The sequence below is a fragment of the Aquila chrysaetos genome, chromosome 16 (assembly GCF_900496995.4).
Source record: "Aquila chrysaetos chrysaetos chromosome 16, bAquChr1.4, whole genome shotgun sequence".
Classification (NCBI taxonomy): Eukaryota; Metazoa; Chordata; class Aves; order Accipitriformes; family Accipitridae; genus Aquila; species Aquila chrysaetos.
The window spans coordinates 1,274,586-1,291,920 of NC_044019.1; the positions used below are offsets into that span (position 1 = coordinate 1,274,586).

Genomic DNA, 17,335 nt, shown 5'->3' on the forward strand with positions numbered 1-17,335 from the left:
GAGAGTGACTCAGAGCCAAAGGGGAACCGAGAGCATTGTCATGGGGGCACGTCCGCTCCATCCCTGATCTCGGAAAGGGGCCGCTGCCCCGGGCGCAGTACAGGCAGCCACGCCGAAAGCTCGGAGCCTCCTTGGGGACGAACCCTTTCCTTGCAGAGCACGGGGGAGGCGAGCCTGGGGGCAGGCGTGCTCTGGGGTGGGATGCACGGTCCCCTCGGCGCGGCAGGACGCGGGGTCCCACCGCATGTACCCTGTGGTGGGGCCCCACCGGCAGCAGCGGGCGGGCATGGGGAGGGCAGCGCTTGTTTGTGTCCAGCTGGGTGCTTGCAGCTCTGCCTGCCCTCCGGTTCCCACGGAGATGCCCACGTCGCCATGGCTACCCGTGGATATTCCTGCTCCGGCTGGTAAACAGCCTGCAAGCCGCACGCTTCCGTCCCAAAATACTGGGGGTTGCTACACCCCGGGGAAATGTTGCAAGGGCAGCTCCCCTGCCCCAGGTCAGCGGCTGTGGGAATCAGCCCCGTGCCCCAGCCCGGGGAGCTGTGCTCCTGCACAGCCCTGGTGAGCAGCCTGGCCCGCTCTGGGCAGGGGGCTGGGGCCCTGGGCGGAGGAAATCTGGGGGGAAAAAACCTTTGCTTGGTCTGTCGGGGCTGCGAGGCGGCTGGCCGCAGCTCCGGGGCCATCTCCCTCCGGCCAGAAGCCCGGCTCCATGGGAGGCGATGCTGGGAGTGCGTCTCCCCCAGGCTGCTCTCCCATGGTCCCAGCCCCCGCTGCCTCCCCAGGGACGCCAGGCTGGGGGGGCTGCGCTGGCCTTGCAGTTGTTTGCAGCATGGCATTGCAAGAGTGCTGAGTAACGCGCCGCTGGAGGTGAAATGCGTGCTACAAATCCCGTAGTAAACAGCTGTTTGCACAACAGCTACCTCCGTTGCAAAGGCTGCGAATGTGTCGCGGGTTGGGCAATCCCCTGTTTACCCCCATGCTCGGTCCCATCCCGCAGGACACGGGTTCCCCAGCAGGGGCTGTGATGGCAGTCCGGCGTGGGTGGGCAGAGCTGCCCGGTGTCCCAGCAGTGAGCCCCACTGGGGCGGCTGGGCAGGGCCCTGGGCAATTTGCTGCTGGAAGAACCCGAGTTAATGGTTGGCATGGGGAGGTACCAGTGGGAAGGTCGGGTCTCGGGTTGCCCTTGGGGCATCTCACGGGTCCCCTCGCCCTGGGGCAAGCTGGACTGCGTGGTGGGAACATGGACAACGTGTGTCAAACGAGGCTTCGCAGGGCGGCTCTCCCCAGGGCCGGGCTTTAGGAGAGAGCTCAGGCTTGGCTGCAAGGGGCAGCGGTGCTGTCCCCAGGAACCGGGGTAGTAAGGCTGGCGTGCACATCCCAGGAGAGGGCTGAAGCTCGGAGGGACGAGGATGCAGGGATGAGCCCAGTCCCCCACAGTGAGTGCCCGGCGAGGACGCTGGAGCGGACTGGGGGATGCGAGCTGCACCCAGGCGGCACCACGCTGCGCTGGCAGCCATGGCTGGGTTTGCCTCCTGCCCTCTGGGTCCCATGTCCCCCAGCCTGTGTCCCCCTGCCCTGTCCCCAGCTCAGCCCCATGGTCCCAGGGGAGTTGCAGAAAGGAGCCGGCTGCGCCGCGTCCCGGCTGTGCCGCGTCCCGGCTGCGCCACGTCCCGGCTGCTGGAGCAGGCAGGGTGGGAGGCGAGGCCGGGTGCTGCTCCCCGCTACTGGATGTGTGCGTGCCGCTGGGCTTTCCTTCCTGCAGCGAGTGAGGCAGTCACAGCCTTCAGGGAAGTGTTTTGCAATCACCTTCTTCAGAGAGTCACAGCAATTAACGGCACTGGTTTTGAGGAACTAACGGTGAAAGCAGCATGTTAGCAAACGGGCTGAGCGCGGCGAGCTGCCGGGAGCCGGAGGCCGGCGCTCGGAGCAGGCGGTGAGCGGCAGCCGGACACACCAGGCGTGGAGAAGTAGAGATGGAGGCAAGGTAGGGATGGTGGTGAGGTAGGGATGGGTTGTGCAGTGCCCGGGTCTGGCTGAGCACCTTGTCTGTGGCTGTGCAGGCTGCTCTGCCGTGTCCCCTGCCTGGGACAGCCACATGTGCTGGGTGCTCGGGGGTGGCTGCTCCCCCATTTCCCACGCTCGAGTCCCTCATCTCCCTCTGGATGGCAGCTCGGGGAGGGGAGAGGAGCCGTGGGCACCCAGAGCCTGGCACAGGGTGGGCAGCCCCTCCTGGGGCAAGTGCCCGGCACTGCCAAGGACACGGCCGGGACCAACCCAGGGCAGAGGCAGCCGCTGCTCCTGGGGCCATTCCCAGCGGCAGGCAAGGGGGTGCATCTGGAGGGGGTGACACAGGGGAGGGGGTGCAGGCAGGACCCCGCTGCTCTGGCCAGCCCCGCTGCGCTGCCGTCGTTCATTCGTTTCCCTCTTTCAGCTTATCAGCTCTGCCGCCCCAAGCCCCAGCGCTAACCCTCCCTGAAACCGCAAATCTCTGCCCGGCAGAGGCTGAAGATACCTGAGATAAAATCAGCCCGTGCCTGCGGCCAGGCATGGGGCGTTGCGCCCCAGGATCGGGGCGCGCGGGGCCGAGAGCCGGTGGCAGGCTGTGCTGGAGGGGCCCCCGCCAGATCACCTCGCCGGTGCGCTTTTCCACGCCGGCACCTGCAGCAGCGTGGGCTGCCAAGCGCGGGGGCGGAGGTGTCAGCGCTGCAGAAAGGCTTCAGGGGGAGAGGCTGCGTCTGACGGCAAAAGGACATTTTGCTCCAGGAAGCGTCGGTGACGGTGGCAGCCATGGCTCCTCCAGCCCGCTTCGTCCCCAGCCCCTTCCCGACCCGCCAGGACAAGCTGCTCTCTCCATTCCAGGTGATGCCAAAGCCACGGAGGAGACCATGGCCAGGCACGGTGCCGGGACACCCTTCCTGCTGCGGCTCTCCCTGCTCCTGCTCCTCCGGCCAGGCGGTGAGTGGGACCCGTCCCGTCCCGTCCCGTCCCGTCCCGCAGCCGTGTGCCCCGCGCCGCTCCCATGTACCCAGCGCCCGTCCCGACTGGCCGGGGCTGTGGCACGCAGGACTGCTGCAGGCGGGCAGGAGCGCCGGCGGCACGGCGGGCGCTGGCAGGATGGGGCCTGGCATGTGCCGGCAGGCTTGCCCAACGCCCGGCTCTTCCTCTCCAGCGGCTGGGGGGCCCGTCTAAGGGAAGAGGTGCTCGTCCCTCTGTCGTGCCTGGGCACAGAGGAGCTGAGATGGCTTCATCACGGCCGTGCCTTGGATGTGACGCGGTTTTATCCTGCCTGCAGGGACCCTGGGCTGTGCCTCGGTGGCTGTGGGCTCACCCGTTGTGCCCCTGGGCTCGGCCATCACCGCGTCCTGCACCATCCAGAGCGAGCTGTGCCACGGCTTGGAGCAGGGGAAGGTCCGGATCACCTGGATGCTGGACAACGAGCCCGTGGACGGGAGCCAGCACCGGGGCCCAGGGGGCACGGAGGTGTCCAACCTCACCCTGCCCCAGTTCAACCGCACGCAGGCCAAGCTGTGGTGCTGGGTGGAGTGGAACGGGACCAAGCAGCGCATCGGCATGGCCGAGATCAGGGCGGGTTGTAAGTGTGCTGCCGCCGTGGGTCGCCCACGTGTGCACTTCACAGAGGTGCAACCTGGCACCAGGGTTTGCACGTCTCCTCCCTGAGACGCGTGTCTGCCCCGGCTGAGCTGGGCAAAGCCGCTGGGGCAGGAGGAGCAGCCAGGGCCGATGGCTGATGGAGGCTGTTTTGGGGCTGTGCACAGCTACGTCCCGGCGTGCCGGTGCCCAGCGGGCAGGCTGCAGGGCAGGGGAGGTTTGGGGAGCGGTGGCGTGGCAGCGGGGCTCTGTGCAGCCGGGCACGGAGGGGGCTGCAGCTCCTCCGCAGCTGGGATGGGCGCTTCGCTCAGGCTCTTCCGTGGCCACTCTCTCCCAGACCCGCCTGCAAAGCCCTTCAACCTCAGCTGCATCCTGGACCTCAGCGATTACGGGCTGACGTGCCAGTGGGAGCAGGGAGCCGACAGCCACCTCCCCACCAGCGTCGCGCTGAAGTGTGCCGGGTAAGCCTCGGGGGGTGATACGGTCCCTGGCGTCTGGCCCCTGGCCACTTCTCCTGGCTCCCCCCCCTCCCAAACGACATGGCAAGCCTCATCCTCTGCCGGAGGGACCCCCGAGCCCACTCCTCTCGCTGCCGCAGAAGCAGAGCCCAGGCGGTGACAGGCTGCACCCCACAAGGCGGCCGCAGCCGCTGCACGGTGCCACGCCGGCTGCTCCAGCTCTACCGGCAAATGGAGATCTGGGTGTCCGCCACAAATGCCCTCGGCACAACCGAGTCAGAGCATCTCTGCATCGACCCCATGGACGTCGGTGAGTGACAGCCAGAGCCGCCCACTTCTCACGGAGGTCAGGGGCCAGGGAAGCTCATCAGCAGTGAGAGGGGTATTAGAGTGCCATTAAAGCATGTCGGGCTTTTAGGTCATATTTTATGGGCAGGTTCCTATGATAAATGGCTTGCTGGGATGAATAGGTGCCAAAGCTGCATTACAGACTGAGCAGCGTGTGCCAGTGGGTTATGAGCCATCAGTTGACCTGCTGCACTCTACAACTGTCTCCAGCAATTGATTACCCATTTATTCAGGAGGTCTATTAATAATATATCCAGCTCCTATAAACTATTTATAAAAGGAACCTTCCCAGATGGTGCGACTCATCCTCCCCACTCTGGACCCACGGAAGGGCTGCCCATGAACCAGCTGAGCCCTCCCACGGCCGTGCTGGGCTCTTGCCCCAGGGCAGACCCAGAAGTGCAGCTTTCCTGGGCATGTACCAGACCCCAGGTCCCGCAGGACCTGTTTTTCCTGCGTAGGCGTTAACACCGCCCAGAGCCCAGGCTGCAGAGCAATGCTGGCACCATGCTCCCGAGCATCGCCCCGTGTCCTGGGCAGGGGCATACACCAGCCCCTACCACAAGCCATTCCCTTAAATGTTTCGGGGTGGTTTCTCCCCGTCCCTTGTCTTGGGCAGGCCAGCACCCCAGCTGCGGCTTGTAGCATTAACAACAACAGCCGCATGCGAGGCGGTGGCCCCACGCACTGCCTGCCGCAGCACCTCTCCAGCTCCCTCCCCTGCTCTTCCTCCAGCCAAGCTGGACCCCCCAGCCCTGCAGAGCATCCAGTCCATCCCCTTCCAGACCGACTGCGTCGCCCTGGCCTGGGAGGTGGCGCGGAGCAACGCGCACATGGAGCTGCAGTGCGAGCTGCGCTACCAGGCACCGGAGGACCCTGCCTGGGCTCTGGTGAGTGCTGCTGGGGCAGCGGGACCGGGGAGGGTGAGCGAGCAGGAGCCGGGACCCTTCCCTCCGCTCCGAGCTCTGCCCTGCACAAGTCAGGAGCCAGCACAGCCCCCGCTTCGGCTGCCACCAGGTCACCGGCATCGTTGGCCAGGCCGGCACCATGCAGCACTGTGGCTTCCTCTTCGGCATGCAGTACCGCTTCCAGATGCGGTGCCGGCGGAGCTCGGCACGGGGCTACTGGAGCGAGTGGAGCCTGGGCAGGAACTACACCACCCACGAGAAAGGTGGGTGCGGAGTCACCTGGGGGGTCCCCTCTGCCTGGCCAGGCAGCACAGCCGCGGTGGCACGGCCACGCTCACCCCTCTCAGCTCCCTGGCCGCCCTTCTGCTGTTGCAGCCCCCACGGGGAAGCTGGACGCGTGGTGGAGCGCTCGGCCGGCCGGGGCAGGCGGGCGGCTGGAGGTGCAGCTGCGCTGGAAGGTGAGTACAGGTGGGCGGTGGGGGTGCGGGGGCTGCCGGGGCATCGCCCTGGGGACCGAGCATCCCTGTGGGGACCGAGCATCCCCGCACACCCTGCCTGCGCCCAGGCTCCACGGCGGCGGGAGGCGAATGGGCGAGTGCTGGGGTACTGCGTCACCCTGAGCCCCAGGAAGAGGGGCAGGGACCCCCCCACTGTCTGCAACACCACCCACACCCAGTGCAACTTCTCTGCGCCAGCGGGGACCAGGAGGGTCTATCTGTCAGCCTACAACGCTGCCGGCAAGTCAGCACCGACCGAGGTTATCCTCCTGGAGAGGAAAGGTGAGGACAGCGCAAACTTCCCACGGTCCGAAACCTCCGCATGCCCCGCTGGGGCTCTGTAACCTGCCCTCCCCACCTCAGCAGCTCCACAAGCCCTCAAACCGGGTGCCGCTCCATCGCCCCACTGCAGGGGAGACACCTCCCTGGGTGTGCAACTGGGGGGCTCCCAAGCAGGGCAGGCTCCGGGCTGGGGGACACAGGAAGGCGATGCAGCAGGGATGCATCCCGTCATCCCGGCTGGTTGTCCCCATGCAGGTCAGCCCCTGGCTGGGCTCCGGGCCGTGCCCGGAGGCGAGCGCAGCCTCTGGGTGCGCTGGGAGGCACCGCCGGCCCCGGTGGCTGCCTACGTCCTGGAGTGGCAGCGGGTGTCCTCGGAGCCCGGCCGCTGCAGTGCCTGCTGGCAGATGGAGCGTGACGGGGCTACCACCGCAATCCTGATCCGGGGTAAGCCGGGGGCTGCGGGGGGGGCCCTGCCCTCCTGGTCGGCTGGGTGGGGGATCTGGCACCCCTCCTGACTGCCCCAGGGCCAAACCCTGCCCCAAAAGCCCACTCCATACCCTCCCTCCTTCCCCTGCATCCACTCCCGCAGTACGGCACAGGGCAAGCAGGCTGGTGCTGTGGGGCAGGCGCAGGGCAGCCAGGGGCTCTTGGCAGCCAGAGCCCCAAACCCCTGGCCCCCCTCTGCTCTCTGTTGCAGATGGCATTGAGCCTTTCCAGCGGTACAACATCTCGGTGTACCCCCTCTATAAAGACGCCATAGGGGTGCCCGTCCACACCGCAGCCTACTCCAAGCAGAAGGGTATGTGTGCTCCCAGCAGCTGCCCTCAGGGCCCCGGCGGGCTCGCCCTGCACCACCAAGCCTTTGCCTTTCAAAAAGGAGAGCCAGCCTTCCCTACCACGCACCCCTAATTCAGGGGCTGTGCAGAAGAGCTCAGCCCGCTGGGCTGGATCTTGGCTCATCTCTAAAGGTGCTGTCAGCTGGACCGAGCCCCACGGGGGCACAGCATGGGGCAGGCCCTGACACCCACACCTCGGGAGTGGGACTTACCACTCAATGCATCCCCCCTGCACGTCCCCCACCCCGAGACAGCGGTTCTGCACAGCACCCGGACGCTTGTCCTGCTCTGTTTCAGCACCGTCCTACGCCCCAAAGCTCCACCTGAAGAGCATCAGCAAGTCTGACGCTGAGCTGTGCTGGGATCCAGTGCCGGTTGAGATGCAGAACGGCTTTATCACCAGCTACACCATCTTCTGGGCCAACAGCACCGCAGAAGTGTCCAGTGAGTCCTGCCGGCGTCACCGCCAGCCCTGCCCTCCGTCCCACCTCGATGTGTTGGGTGGGGACGTCAGCAGACTCCATGCCCTCGTCACAGAGGGTTGGGGCATGCGTGCAGGTCCCATATGGGACCCCCTGCCAGCAGAGACCCAAGGGGCTGTGCAGGTGAGGGGCACCTGCCTAGCAGCCCCCGCCGTGCCAACAGCCCCCGTGTTTCCCCAGGTGCCACCGTGAAGCCCTCTCTCAGCTCCTTTGTCATCCGGAAGCTGAAGCCATCGACCCTGTACAAAGTGCACATCATGGCATCCACGGCCGCCGGCAGCACCAATGGCACCAGCCTGACCCTGGTGACCATGGTGCTAGGTGAGGGGGTGCAGCCACCTGGAAGGGGTGTAGGGACAGGAGGGGACCCGCAGACCCCAGGTCCTGCCCCGGCCTCAGGGCACAGTGTGGCTGGAGGTGTCTCACCGTGGTTCCCTCTCTGACCCTCTCCCCTGCCCGCTTTCCAGACGACATCGAAATCCAGTTCCTCTTCCTGACCCTGGGGCTGATCTTTGTCTTGCTTATACTTCTGCTCATCTGCTTCCAGAAGAACGGGCGGTGAGTACCGAGAGCCATCGTGGGCTGGACCGGCCCTGCACCGGGCTGGGCTGCCCTGGGAGTCCCCGTCCCCAGCGGCTGCGGTGGCCCTGGCCACCACCGCAGGACGGACGCGGGGAGTGGCAGCGTCCCGCCGCGATCTCGGCGGGAGCAAGGCCAGCCCCAAGGCCGCCGGTTTCAGGGCCCCTCGCTGAGTCCCCTCGTCCTGTGGCCACCAGGGTGAAGCAGCAGTTCTGGCCCAGCGTCCCCGACCCCGCCAACAGCAGCCTGGGCAAGTGGGTGCCGGCAGAGCTCCAGCAGGTGAGAGCCGGAGGGCCGCACCCCGCAGCCCCCCGCTCCCCACCCGGGCACCGCTCGGCACGGAGGGCATGGCACCCGGGGCACGAGGCCAGGCTGGGATGGGGAGCGGGGGTGCAGGGAGCTTCCCTCCCGTGGTGCTGGGAAGAGGGGGGCAGAGGAGGGGCTGCACCCTGCAAACAGGCCGTGACCGCACGCCGTTTCTCCAGGAGCCTCTGCAGCTCCCCGGCGTGAGGGAGCCCGGCCTGGCGACCATTTCTACCGTCGCAGTGCTCGAAAGGGCGGCGGGGAAGCAGCCGTCCGCCTGGGGCAAGGAGCCCTCCGCCGAAACCGCCGGCACCTTCCCCGCCGTGCCCCAGCCCTACGTGCGGCAGGAGGGACCCGGCACACCGGGCCGCGGCCGGGCGGCAGCGGAGCCGTGCCAGGGCCTCGGCGGGAGCGGGGAGACGGTCCAGTACGCGCAGGTGGTGGGCGACGGGTACAAGGGCCAGCAGCACGCCCTGCCTCGCCTCTACCTGCGCTCCAACTCCACCCAGCCCCTGCTCCTCGACCCCGACCCCAGCCCCAGCCCCAAGCCCTACGAGAACCTGTGGTTCCACGGGGCCACCCCTCATGGCTGCCCCGGGGACGGCGGTTGCTCCGAGGAGCTGCCCGCCACCTTCCCCCTGCTGCAGGGCCTCCGCATCGGCGGGGCCGAGGAGCTCCACGACTGCCGGGCGTTTTAGTGCCGGGGACCGGGCAGCGGTAACGGGCCCGGCCCCGGGCCTCCCCCGGGGCCTGCGGGTGGCCCGGGCCGGGCCTAGGCCTGGGGGCCCCCCCCCCCGACGAGGGGCCCGACTCCCTCCGCCGGTGCTGTGTGCGTCCCCTTCCGCCCCTCCTGTCCCCTCTCGCAATAAACAGGGACGTGCTGAGAACGGCCCGGGACGCCTCTGCGGCGACGAGCCCGGGGCGACCGGCGATGGCGGTGGGGGGTGTGATGGCGGCGGGAGGGGGCGCCCCGCCCATCGACGCGCTCGGCGCTCGGGCCCCTTCGCCCGCGCTCGGCGCTCGGTCCGCCGCGCCTGGGCAAGATGGCGGCGCCCGTGGCGGCGGGGCCGTGAGCGGAGGGCCATGCTGGCGCTGCGGACGGCGCTAGGCCGCTGCCTGGCGGGGCCGGTCCGCGGCGGGGCCGCCGTCCTGGGGAGCGCCCGCGGCGGCGACGGGGCCGGTGAGGCGCTCGGGGAGCTCGGCCGCGCTAGAGAGGCCGCTGGGAGGGAGGGTGGAAGGGGAAGCGGGGGCCCGGCGAAGGAAGAGGAGGCCGGGGCGGGCGGACTGGGGTCCGGGGTGGCCTGGGGCGGCCCTGAGAGGGGACGGGGGGCTCGGTGCCCCGGGGGGGGGGCGGACCTGGGGCCCTGCTGGGGAAGCAGGGCGCGGGCAGGACCCCGGGGTGTCCCTCAAGGCAGCGGGACAGGGCGGGGGGCTGCCCGCGGACCCTGCCCTGCGCACGGCGGGGACCGGCTGGGGCCGCTCCCGGGCCAGAGATCAGCTGTGAGCCGGGCCAAGGACGCGGGCTGGAGCCCTGGCCTGGTTTCTGCAGACGCCGTTACCGCACGGTAAGCGTGGGATGGGGCGCCAAGGCCCGCGCTCGACACCTGCGCCAACAGCCCACGCGTGGTTCTGGTGCCTCACGGATCCAGAGCCGAGCTCGCGTGCTTCTTGGACGGTTCCGTTCGCAGGTGGGTACGTGGACTGGCAAAGTCTGTACCTGAAAACATGTTTGAGGCATGGGTGAATAATCTGAAGCAGGTGTCAATTCTGGCAGCAGGGGCCTCGAAAGAGCGGTTGGAGGAGTTTGTTCTTGAAAGGTCAAAGAACGGCTCAGTTCAGGCTGGCTGATGAATATTCTCATCTGTACTAAGCTGTGCCAGTCAAAGGTTGTCTCTAGGTCTCGCTGCCTCTGCGCCCTGCCGCTGGGGTAGTCCAGAGCAGCCCATCTAACTTGCACGTTAAATTACTTGAATTAGTTCATCAGTTTAAAGCCTCTAAATGAACACAGTTCAGCTGGGGAGCCCTCGCGCTCTCTGCTCAATGTCTGTAATCTCTTCCTGCTGCCCTGTTCTGCTCACCTTTTGGGTTCTGATCACTCTGAAGCAGCACAGCTTTGCCCATTTATTTCAGCACCCGTGTAAGAACCACACTGAACTGTTCCACACTCCTTTGGGACAAAAGATCTGGCTAGCCACTGATCACCTTGGAGTCTAAGTACTCTGACCAGCTTTCTAGTACAGACTGAGCAGTATTTAATGTGTACATAGCTAAAAAAGTGCACACAAGTCTGATAAATCTTTGTTTTCTTCCATCAAGCTTGCAGTCCCTTTATTCAGACAGCCAGATGTTATGCCAGACCTGTGAGAAGAAAGAGGAAAGGTACGTCGGGATTAATGGGACCACGTGGCAAAATGTTCTACTGTTGACATTATCAGAGTTGTATCCTAATGCTGCAGGAAAAGAGGGTATTTGGAGAAGTTAGTGGTTTTCACTTTAAAGATGCAGAGCTCATCATGAGAAGAGAGAGAAAATATAATCCCTGTTACAGGAATCTGCAATCCTGCAGCTTCTTGACGCGTAATTACAAGGGTGAGGGAGCCAGACTCTTCTTGGTAGTGCCAAACGATATAATGAGGGGCAGTGGTCCCAAATAGCAGCTCAGAGATGTTCCAGCTGGATACAAAAGGAAAAGGGATTCACTGGGAAGGCAGTGCAGCGTGGGGACACGCTTCACAGAGGGGCTGTGGAATATCCTCAGAGGTTTTCAAGGCTTTGCTAGACAGAGAAATGATGATGGTCCCACTTTAAAGGGGAGATTGGACTAGAAACTTCATAAGGTCCCTTTGTAAACTTTTTTGTGGTTTTGTGGTTCTAGAAATAATTCCTTGCAAGCTCAAAAGTTACCCAGAAAATTCAACAGCTTGTGAATGTGTGGGAAATTAGCAATTGTCATCAGCAAGAGATCAGTGATCTCGGTGGACTATACACCATGTTGTAAATCCAGAGTGCTGAAGGCAAGAGACTGGACCCAATTTTATTCACTCAGTTCTTGCCATCTCAGCTTCATCTCTTAAGTTCTTCCTTCTTGTTTGGAGCGTACAGTCTACTTTCTTTGCAGCTTGTTTCCTCTGATCTAGTTTGCAAGCATGTTCAGAGCTCTGACTTTGTACTGCTCTTCCTCAAATGTTAATTTTCTCTTTGTAGACATCCCCAGCCATTTGGATGATCTTCCTCCCACAATGTTGAAGAAAGATTATGCCAATGTCCCAGTAATAAATAGGTATGATACAGGGAAAGGGAATGACTGTTCTCTTTAGAGATTTGTATCTTACACACACACAGCCACAGTAGGTGGAAGCTGTCACCTGCTCAGTAAGTAATTAATGCTCTGTGGTCACTGGTGTGCAATTTAGCACAAAAATTGCAAAGTCGTTTTGAAAGTCAGATTTGCAAAAGCAGTCACTGATTAGGGTTATGTAAGGCTTTTGTCTACTTAATGTAAGATTAAGTGCTGTTTGCCCACATCTGTGGGCTTTGTAATCCACAGAAAAAAGAAATAAACTTGAAATACTAAAAATAATCTTCTTAGAAATAATCTGTGCCTGTCTTGAACTCAGGTGCTAGAGAGTGTGTAGTTAAACAACTCAAAATGAATGACTGCTGCTGAAATTTGGACCTGGAGTTCAGCATTTTTGTGCTTTGATTCTGGAACTGCTCATGTGTGGTGCATGGAGAGCCCCCAGTGGCATAACTGAGACTTCCACAGATCTTTGAAGGAGCCAGTCTTAAAATTAATTATTTTGTCATTGTGCACTTACTTGGGGGTTAATCTGCAGCACCCAATTTGCACATAATGTTTTTGGAATTGATAAGACTTCATCATCATTTGAAATAACTGTGCTTCCCAGAGCAGCAAAACTACTCGATGGTTCTGTAATCTCAGCCATGACTTTTCTTAGGAGCACAAGAAACAGTTTATGGCTGACAGGTTTGGGAGGGGAGGAGAGTTGCTGTAAATTTGTACAGTAAATTAAAGTTAAGAAAAGTTAATATGTTCTGAAAACCTAACCTCAGTTTTGTTATTAAATATACTTTGTTTCTAGCTTATAAACTAATCTGCAATCTCCTTGCAGTGTTGACGATGTAGTGAAAAGACTGTTGTCACTGGAAATGGCAAGCCAGGTTAGTTTCATTCTACTTGTATAAAAAAAACCTAGAAGATTTAGTGAGCACATTTGTGTAAGACTGGTCTATATTGTTAAATGCCCTTCCCTTACTTTATTTTTAAGTGTTGCTTGATGACTGCAAATCCGGGGCTATTAAATATATGAGAGTGATAAGTCTTGTGTGCTCTTAAAATTTATCATGCAGTCGTCTTTATGATAATAATTGCATACTAGAACAAGAGAAGAAAATATTAGGCAATCACAGGGGAGATGAGCTGTGTTATGTTACTGCTGACGGTTGGCCTGTGTTCTAGAAAGTCATACGCTGGACAGCAGATGTTCTCCAAATCTTTTTTTTCTTTGTTTTCTGGGCATACAAAAAGTAAAAGTAAGCAAATCATAGGGTAGCACAAAGATCTTATGATTTCTTGCTGCTTACCACTTAAGCTTAAAACAATGCGAAAAGTAAAGGCCACTGCCACGTGAGATCAGCTTCGGTTCTCTCTTCTATTCATGAGAGCAGCGGGGCTTCTTCAACACCCGTCTGTAATGTTGGGATGAAGGGTGTGCCTGGACTCTTGGTTTGAACAGTGGCGATTCTGTGTTCTGCTGAGATCTTTTTGTGCTGCTTCACAGCTGAGGTCTGAGCACTGTCCTGCAAGCAGCAGGTCCTTTTTTGCAGCACTTCTTACACATTTTGTGATGGACACTGAGTAAAGCTGTTAATTACAAAGCCTTTATCTGAGCATTTGGGAAGAGAGCTGGGCTGTCTCAGACCTTTAGTGTTCCTGAGCAAGTGACAAGCTCTTTTCTGTTATCCACAGAAGGAGAAGATGAAGATAAAGACACAGCAGCTGGTGGAAAAGGTCAGGAGGTCTCCCAACGACAATGGCTCCTTTGAGGTGCAAGGTCAGTTAAAAAAGTAGAAGGATGTTGTTGGCAGCTTATACATCTCAGCTTTTATTCAGCTATTCCCACCCCAGCCCTTCAAGTTTCCTGTATCAGTTAGGAGCATCTCCTTCAGGAGAGCACCCAAGAGGCAGGTAACCCGCAGTATGCCCTGGAGGACCCGTTCAGGGTTTGGGAACGTTGCAGAGGCAGTGCATGCACTTGCTGGCAGATGTCTGCTAGGGTGCTTTCCAAATTCCTACTCCATATCCACCCTCCAAAGGCAGTATGTGCATTATTCTGCTTGAAGTGCTTATGTGACATGAAGCATTACACTGCATTCATCACCAAAATGAACTACTAGATTTAGCCATGGAACCTGAATTTCCCTCTGCATCGGAGAGCTCTGGCTGAAGCACAGTGTAGGCCAGATGAAGGCCATGCTGCCATTGACCAAGATGCACTCCTTTATCAGCAGTAAAGACCTTCAGTTTCTCAGGATGCCACCAGTACCTTTCTCCAAAGCCTGAAATCACAAAGAGCTGGCTGCTGCTTTTAAAAAGAACCTCTTAATTTGTCTCTCTTCCTCCAAAGCTTAAACCAAGTGAAGTGAAATGAATGTAAAGTCACCAGTAATTAAGTGAGTGCAAGAGGTATTTTACAAATAAATTCATATGATCTGTTGTTAAAATTTTAAGCTCTAATTAAGCAGCTTCATAATAGTCATAGTTCTGACTCGGGTTATGTAGGTTGTATTTTGTGGTTTGTTTTGCACTTACTCAGAGGGCTGTGTGGTAATATTTGCTGTGGTGCAGTGGGTACCCATAAGAACAGCAGTCCTCAGCTGGCAGTTTGAAGGGAATGCAAATGATACTGTCTCACCCTGGAAAGCTGCTGCTCTCACACGGCTTCTTATGTCTGTTCTTTATAGTTGCTATATTGACTGCCAAGATACGCACTTATGAGGAGCATTTTCAGAGGCATCCCAAGGTAACTATCAGTAATCTGAGCCCACACATCTGAGACAGCAGCTGTTCAGGTTGTTCTTTCAGTTTAGAACAAAAGGATTTTAATTCTGGGGATTATGGCTTTCCTAAGAAGGTTTATAAAATAGTTATAACTGTTCATGGTGCCAGTCTGGGAAACTGCTGGCTCAGTCACAGCTACATTCTCACTGAATGAAACGTGGAGTGTGTTCTTTTTTGTTACTGGATTGGTGGAAATGGCTGAGCAGATACCTTTGAACAGAGTTTAGCTAAATTTATCCTAGCTGCAGCTGTGGCTTCACTGCTTAGTTTTCAATGTAATTAATGTTATCTCTTCAGCAGCTGCATTCTCTCTTTGTTCTGCCTATGGAAATGTTGAGCGTACAGGACTGTGTTAATGTCGTAATGACCACTTTCCTACCTAAACCTACCTGGGTTCAGAGCCCAAATTTGAAACATCACAACTATGAGTTTATGAACAAGAAATATTAAAGATTCTTTATGCAGTGCAAAAGGTGGGAAATGGATTAATCAACTGCATTTGAAAAAACTGCGTAATTATTTGTTAATCATAAAAGCCTGAAGGGTAAAACAGAAAAGAATTCACTTTTTAGAAGAAGCCAGAAGTTGTACCGAATATTTCAGCAGAAGAGACTTTTTGAAATTACTTGGATGAAGCCTTGTTTTTACACAAATTGCTTGTATAGGGTAGGGAAATTTCTCCCATGGGGGATTGCCCTGAATGGCACGGCTCAAGCTACACATATTCTCTTCCAAAGAACAACCCAAACGGTCAGATAGAGCCAAGTCACATTTTATTTTCACATTAAATTTCTGGAAAAACAAAGGTAAATGCTTCTGTGTTATTTCTGGAAGAATATATTTCAGGGGAAGCAGAGTTTTTAGCCCGTAGACCTTCACTACAGCCTCTGCCTCCAAGCCGCTGCAGCTTTTGCCACCGCCTGAAACTGCATACAAATTGAAAACAGTCTTCAGGGTTGGGGGAGGAAGGTGCAGACACGGAATGAAGAAAGCAATTTAAGTGAAAAGTAAATTAAGTCTTCTTGGATCTCCTTGCAGTGACCTAATGTGCTTGCAGTATCTGCCAAGAAAAGTTGTTCTAAGATACTGTCCTTAACCTGATTGTTTCCTTTCAGCCATAATCTGGTCTATTCTAAGTAATTTATTGGAATGGAAGTATAATCTGTCTGCAATCTAGTGAACGCTAAGTCCTTTGCAGGATAAAAGAAACCGTCGTTGCATGCTGATGGCTATAGATTGCCGGAAGAAACTACTTGCATATCTTCGCCGTGTCCGCTATGATACCTTTGAAAACACCTGCAAGCAGTTGAATATCCAGTACACCTTACCCCCTCTCCACCGCAGAAGGATCACCAAGCGCTGGCTTGTGAAGAAGGCTTTCTGCCGCAAGGTATGGAGCAATCTGGAGAGAGCGCCACATAGTTGGAGTAGAAAAAAAATCTCTTTATAGAAGGGCACAATTAAGACAGAAAAGACTGATAGGTAAATCCTTTTAATCCATGCTTTGAATTTGAGGAGATAGTGATAATGTCTGTAGAGAAATGTATAAGCTCAGCAAAGAGCTCCATGAAAGACAGTTGTGTAGTGGGCAGTGACACACGTGCTGTGCTTGAGAACTTCAGATTGTGCTACTAGTCTGCTCAGAAATGTATGATTCAAACCAGCTTTTTTTCAAAGCCTGGTATGGGGACTAATATGTGAGACAAAGTTGATGGCAGCTTTGGAACAGAAATGTGGGTATGCCCACTGTCTATTCTTCATTTGCGCTCAGTACATCGGTGTAACTGCTGTGTGCAGTCGATATAACTGAGCAGAACCAAAAAGCTGGACATGCCTTCAGTCTCTAAATACCAAATTTCAGTCCGATGAAAGTATAACCAAAAGACTGGGTAGCTGTAACAGAATACCTCCAAATGGTACCCTGAAAACAGGGCTGTCTGGAGTCCCGGAGGAAGCACAGGGGAAGGAGTTGATCTTGCTGCGCAGCGTGCCTCCTGGCCTCTGCTGCAGGAACTCGGATCCGTGCTGCGTGCAGCAGCAAGGAGCTCTGCTCAGCAGCAGGCAGCTTTGTCTCTCCCCTTCTCTCACCTCCTTATGCTCCTCCCGCAGGTTTTTGAGGAGGTGCGGAAGCTGAAAGCACCAGAGAGGCTAAAGCAGAGAAGAGAGTGGCAAGCAAGAGCGAGAGCTGCAAAGGAGAAACAGGCGCAGTGCGAGGGGACGCCTGTGTAGTGGCACGTTGAGGCTGACGCAGCCAGTCACTAACAATAAATAACTACCTAAAGACCTAAAGCCTCTTTGCTTACGTGCATGCGTGATCTGTGCCGTGGTGAGCACCCGGAAAAGTGCAACGAGTGGTTTAAGCGTTTTAGAAGTTTATTTTAAGTCTGATGGCACTGGACTGAGCTGTGAGCAGTTTGATCCGTGTGAGAGGAGTACCTGGGCGGACTCCCCCATCGCCCCGTGTCAGGGAAGGCAGACATGTTCAAGTGAGAACACCTCCGAGCGGTGCCTGTCTCCTGTCATTGTGCAGCGAGCCTGCAGGATTGCGCTGTCAAATAGCATTGACCCAGCAGCTCACAGCATTCGGCAGGGATTTGGGCAGTGGGATGACAAATGAGGAGAGAGAACGAGGCGAAATGCTGCTTGTTTGGAAACAAAGCAGCCCTGACAGTTGCTCAGAGTGCCATTCCTTCTCGCAGGAAAACGCGGGTTGATGGGGAGCTCTGCAGCTGTGGAAATCGTGCTGACAATCAAGTCTGTAATTTCCCAGTGGAGTTACACGTTTACGTTGGTTCTCTGGCACTCGCTCATCCCTCTGTCATTCTCAAACTTGGTGGTTTTGTGTGTTACGCCAAAAACGCCGTTGATGGTGACTGAAGGAGAATTACCAGTACGATGGCAGTGGCGCCTGTCGGCCAACCTTCCGCGCCTTTCAACAAAGCCTCCCCGCG

At 57.9% G+C, this 17,335-nt stretch overlaps 2 protein-coding genes across 3 annotated transcripts; both read left to right on the forward strand.

The window, feature by feature from the left end:
* Positions 1 to 1,748: 1,748 nt before the first annotated feature.
* On the forward strand, positions 1,749 to 9,186 carry CSF3R (colony stimulating factor 3 receptor). Of its 2 annotated transcripts, none has more exons than XM_041129003.1 (16): positions 1,749 to 1,984; positions 2,860 to 2,955; positions 3,293 to 3,592; positions 3,947 to 4,070; positions 4,208 to 4,377; positions 5,151 to 5,305; positions 5,496 to 5,586; positions 5,699 to 5,781; positions 5,889 to 6,102; positions 6,358 to 6,546; positions 6,800 to 6,901; positions 7,236 to 7,382; positions 7,601 to 7,741; positions 7,888 to 7,978; positions 8,197 to 8,278; positions 8,485 to 9,186. In XM_041129003.1, exons 2-16 carry the CDS (start codon positions 2,886 to 2,888, stop codon positions 8,998 to 9,000), a joined length of 2,475 nt encoding a protein of 824 aa, XP_040984937.1. In that variant the 5' UTR covers positions 1,749 to 1,984; positions 2,860 to 2,885; the 3' UTR covers positions 9,001 to 9,186. The 2 variants fall into 2 exon arrangements, with proteins under 2 accessions (XP_040984937.1, XP_029893974.1); XM_030038114.2 differs by having other exon boundaries at positions 1,753 to 1,984; positions 5,433 to 5,586.
* A 462-nt stretch (positions 9,187 to 9,648) lies between these two features.
* On the forward strand, positions 9,649 to 16,673 carry MRPS15 (mitochondrial ribosomal protein S15). The gene is made up of 8 exons (XM_030038124.2): positions 9,649 to 9,990; positions 10,619 to 10,681; positions 11,507 to 11,582; positions 12,436 to 12,484; positions 13,293 to 13,377; positions 14,288 to 14,346; positions 15,583 to 15,774; positions 16,494 to 16,673. Exons 1-8 carry the CDS (start codon positions 9,879 to 9,881, stop codon positions 16,611 to 16,613), a joined length of 756 nt encoding a protein of 251 aa, XP_029893984.1. The 5' UTR covers positions 9,649 to 9,878; the 3' UTR covers positions 16,614 to 16,673.
* The last annotated feature ends 662 nt before the right edge of the window (positions 16,674 to 17,335 follow it).

Excerpts from the sequence above, each read along its gene's own strand:
- MRPS15 (XM_030038124.2), top strand. The coding sequence starts at position 9,879 with ATGGGGCGCCAAGGCCCGCGCTCGACACCTGCGCCAACAGCCCACGCG. Across the intron at positions 9,991-10,618 it reads TTGGACGGTTCCGTTCGCAG|CTTGCAGTCCCTTTATTCAG; the intron begins GTGGGTACGTGG and ends TCTTCCATCAAG. Across the intron at positions 14,347-15,582 it reads ATTTTCAGAGGCATCCCAAG|GATAAAAGAAACCGTCGTTG; the intron begins GTAACTATCAGT and ends AGTCCTTTGCAG.
- CSF3R (XM_030038114.2), top strand. The coding sequence starts at position 2,886 with ATGGCCAGGCACGGTGCCGGGACACCCTTCCTGCTGCGGCTCTCCCTG. Across the intron at positions 6,103-6,357 it reads TATCCTCCTGGAGAGGAAAG|GTCAGCCCCTGGCTGGGCTC; the intron begins GTGAGGACAGCG and ends GTCCCCATGCAG. Across the intron at positions 6,547-6,799 it reads CACCGCAATCCTGATCCGGG|ATGGCATTGAGCCTTTCCAG; the intron begins GTAAGCCGGGGG and ends TCTCTGTTGCAG.